Source organism: Lathyrus oleraceus, chromosome 5 (genome assembly GCF_024323335.1).
Source record: "Lathyrus oleraceus cultivar Zhongwan6 chromosome 5, CAAS_Psat_ZW6_1.0, whole genome shotgun sequence".
Lineage (NCBI taxonomy): Eukaryota > Viridiplantae > Streptophyta > Magnoliopsida > Fabales > Fabaceae > Lathyrus > Lathyrus oleraceus.
In genome coordinates, this window is record NC_066583.1 from 535386847 (window position 1) to 535388084 (window position 1238).

Below are 1238 nucleotides of genomic sequence, written 5' to 3' on the forward strand. Positions count from 1 at the left end.
GTGACAACACACTCCAAGATAAGTAAAATTTGTTATCACTTTACGCTTATTTCATAGATTGAACCTAAGAGCGCTAAAGATGCATTACTTGATGAGCATTAGCTTATGGCCATGCAATATGAACTTAACCAATTTAAAAGGAATGAAGTTTGGGATCTTGTCCATCGTCCAAAACATCATCATGTAATTGGCATAAGATAGGTTTTTAGAAATAAGCTTGACGAGAATGAAGTGATAACCTAGAACAAATCCTGGTTAGTGGCTCAAGTTTATAACCAAGAGGAGGGCATTGACTATGAGGAGACTTATGCTCCAGTCACTTGCCTCGAGGTTATACGCCTTCTACTAGCCTATGCTTGCTCCAATAATTTCAATTTATTTCAAAGGGACGTGAAAAATGTGTTTCTTAATGGCTATATTAATGAGGAAGTGTATGTAGCTTAACCTCCTAGCTTTGAAAAACACGAGTACCCCAATCATGTTTTCAAATTAAAATGCACTTTGTATGGTCTCAAACAAGACAAGCACCTAGGACTTGGTATGAGCAACTTAGTAAGTTTTTGATTAATCAAAGTTACTCAATGGGAAAGGTAGATACTACACTATTTATTAAGCGTCGTGGAAATGATACTCTTCTTGTTCAAGTGTATGTCGATGATATCATTTTTGGATCAATTAGTATACAACTTTTCAAAGAGTTTTCTAAGCTTATGCAGGGTGAGTTTGAGATGAACCTCATGAGGGGGTTGAATTACTTCCTAGGTCTTTAAATCAAGCAACTCAATGAAGGCACATTCGTTTGTCAAACTAAATATTGAAATGACTTGCTAAAGAGGTTTGGCATGGAAGATGCAAAATTGATTGACAATCCAATGCCTACAAACAGTAACTTGGAAAGGAATGAAAATGGTAAGGATGTTGATCTGAATAAGTATAGAGGTATGATTGGTTATCTTCTATATCTCACTGCACCTAAGTCGGATATTATGTTTAGCGTCTGTATGTGTGGCCATTATCAATCGACTCCTAAAGAATCACATTTAGAAGCCATTAAACGCATTCGTAGGTATCTTCATGGTACTTCTAAGTGTGGGATTTGGTATTCTAATGGAAGTGATTATAATTTGGTTGGTTATACCGATTTCGATTTCTCCGGTTTCAAATCGGATAGGAAGAGGACTGGTGGAACTTGTCACATATTTTCAAATTTCTTAGTTAGTTGGCATAACAAAAAATAG

The 1238-nt window shown here is 35.9% G+C and overlaps 1 protein-coding gene across 1 annotated transcript; it reads left to right on the top strand.

The window, feature by feature from the left end:
* The first annotated feature begins 842 nt into the window (after positions 1–842).
* Positions 843–1238, top strand: LOC127081895 (secreted RxLR effector protein 161-like). The gene has a single exon (XM_051022122.1). It carries the CDS (start codon positions 843–845, stop codon positions 1236–1238), a length of 396 nt encoding a protein of 131 aa, XP_050878079.1.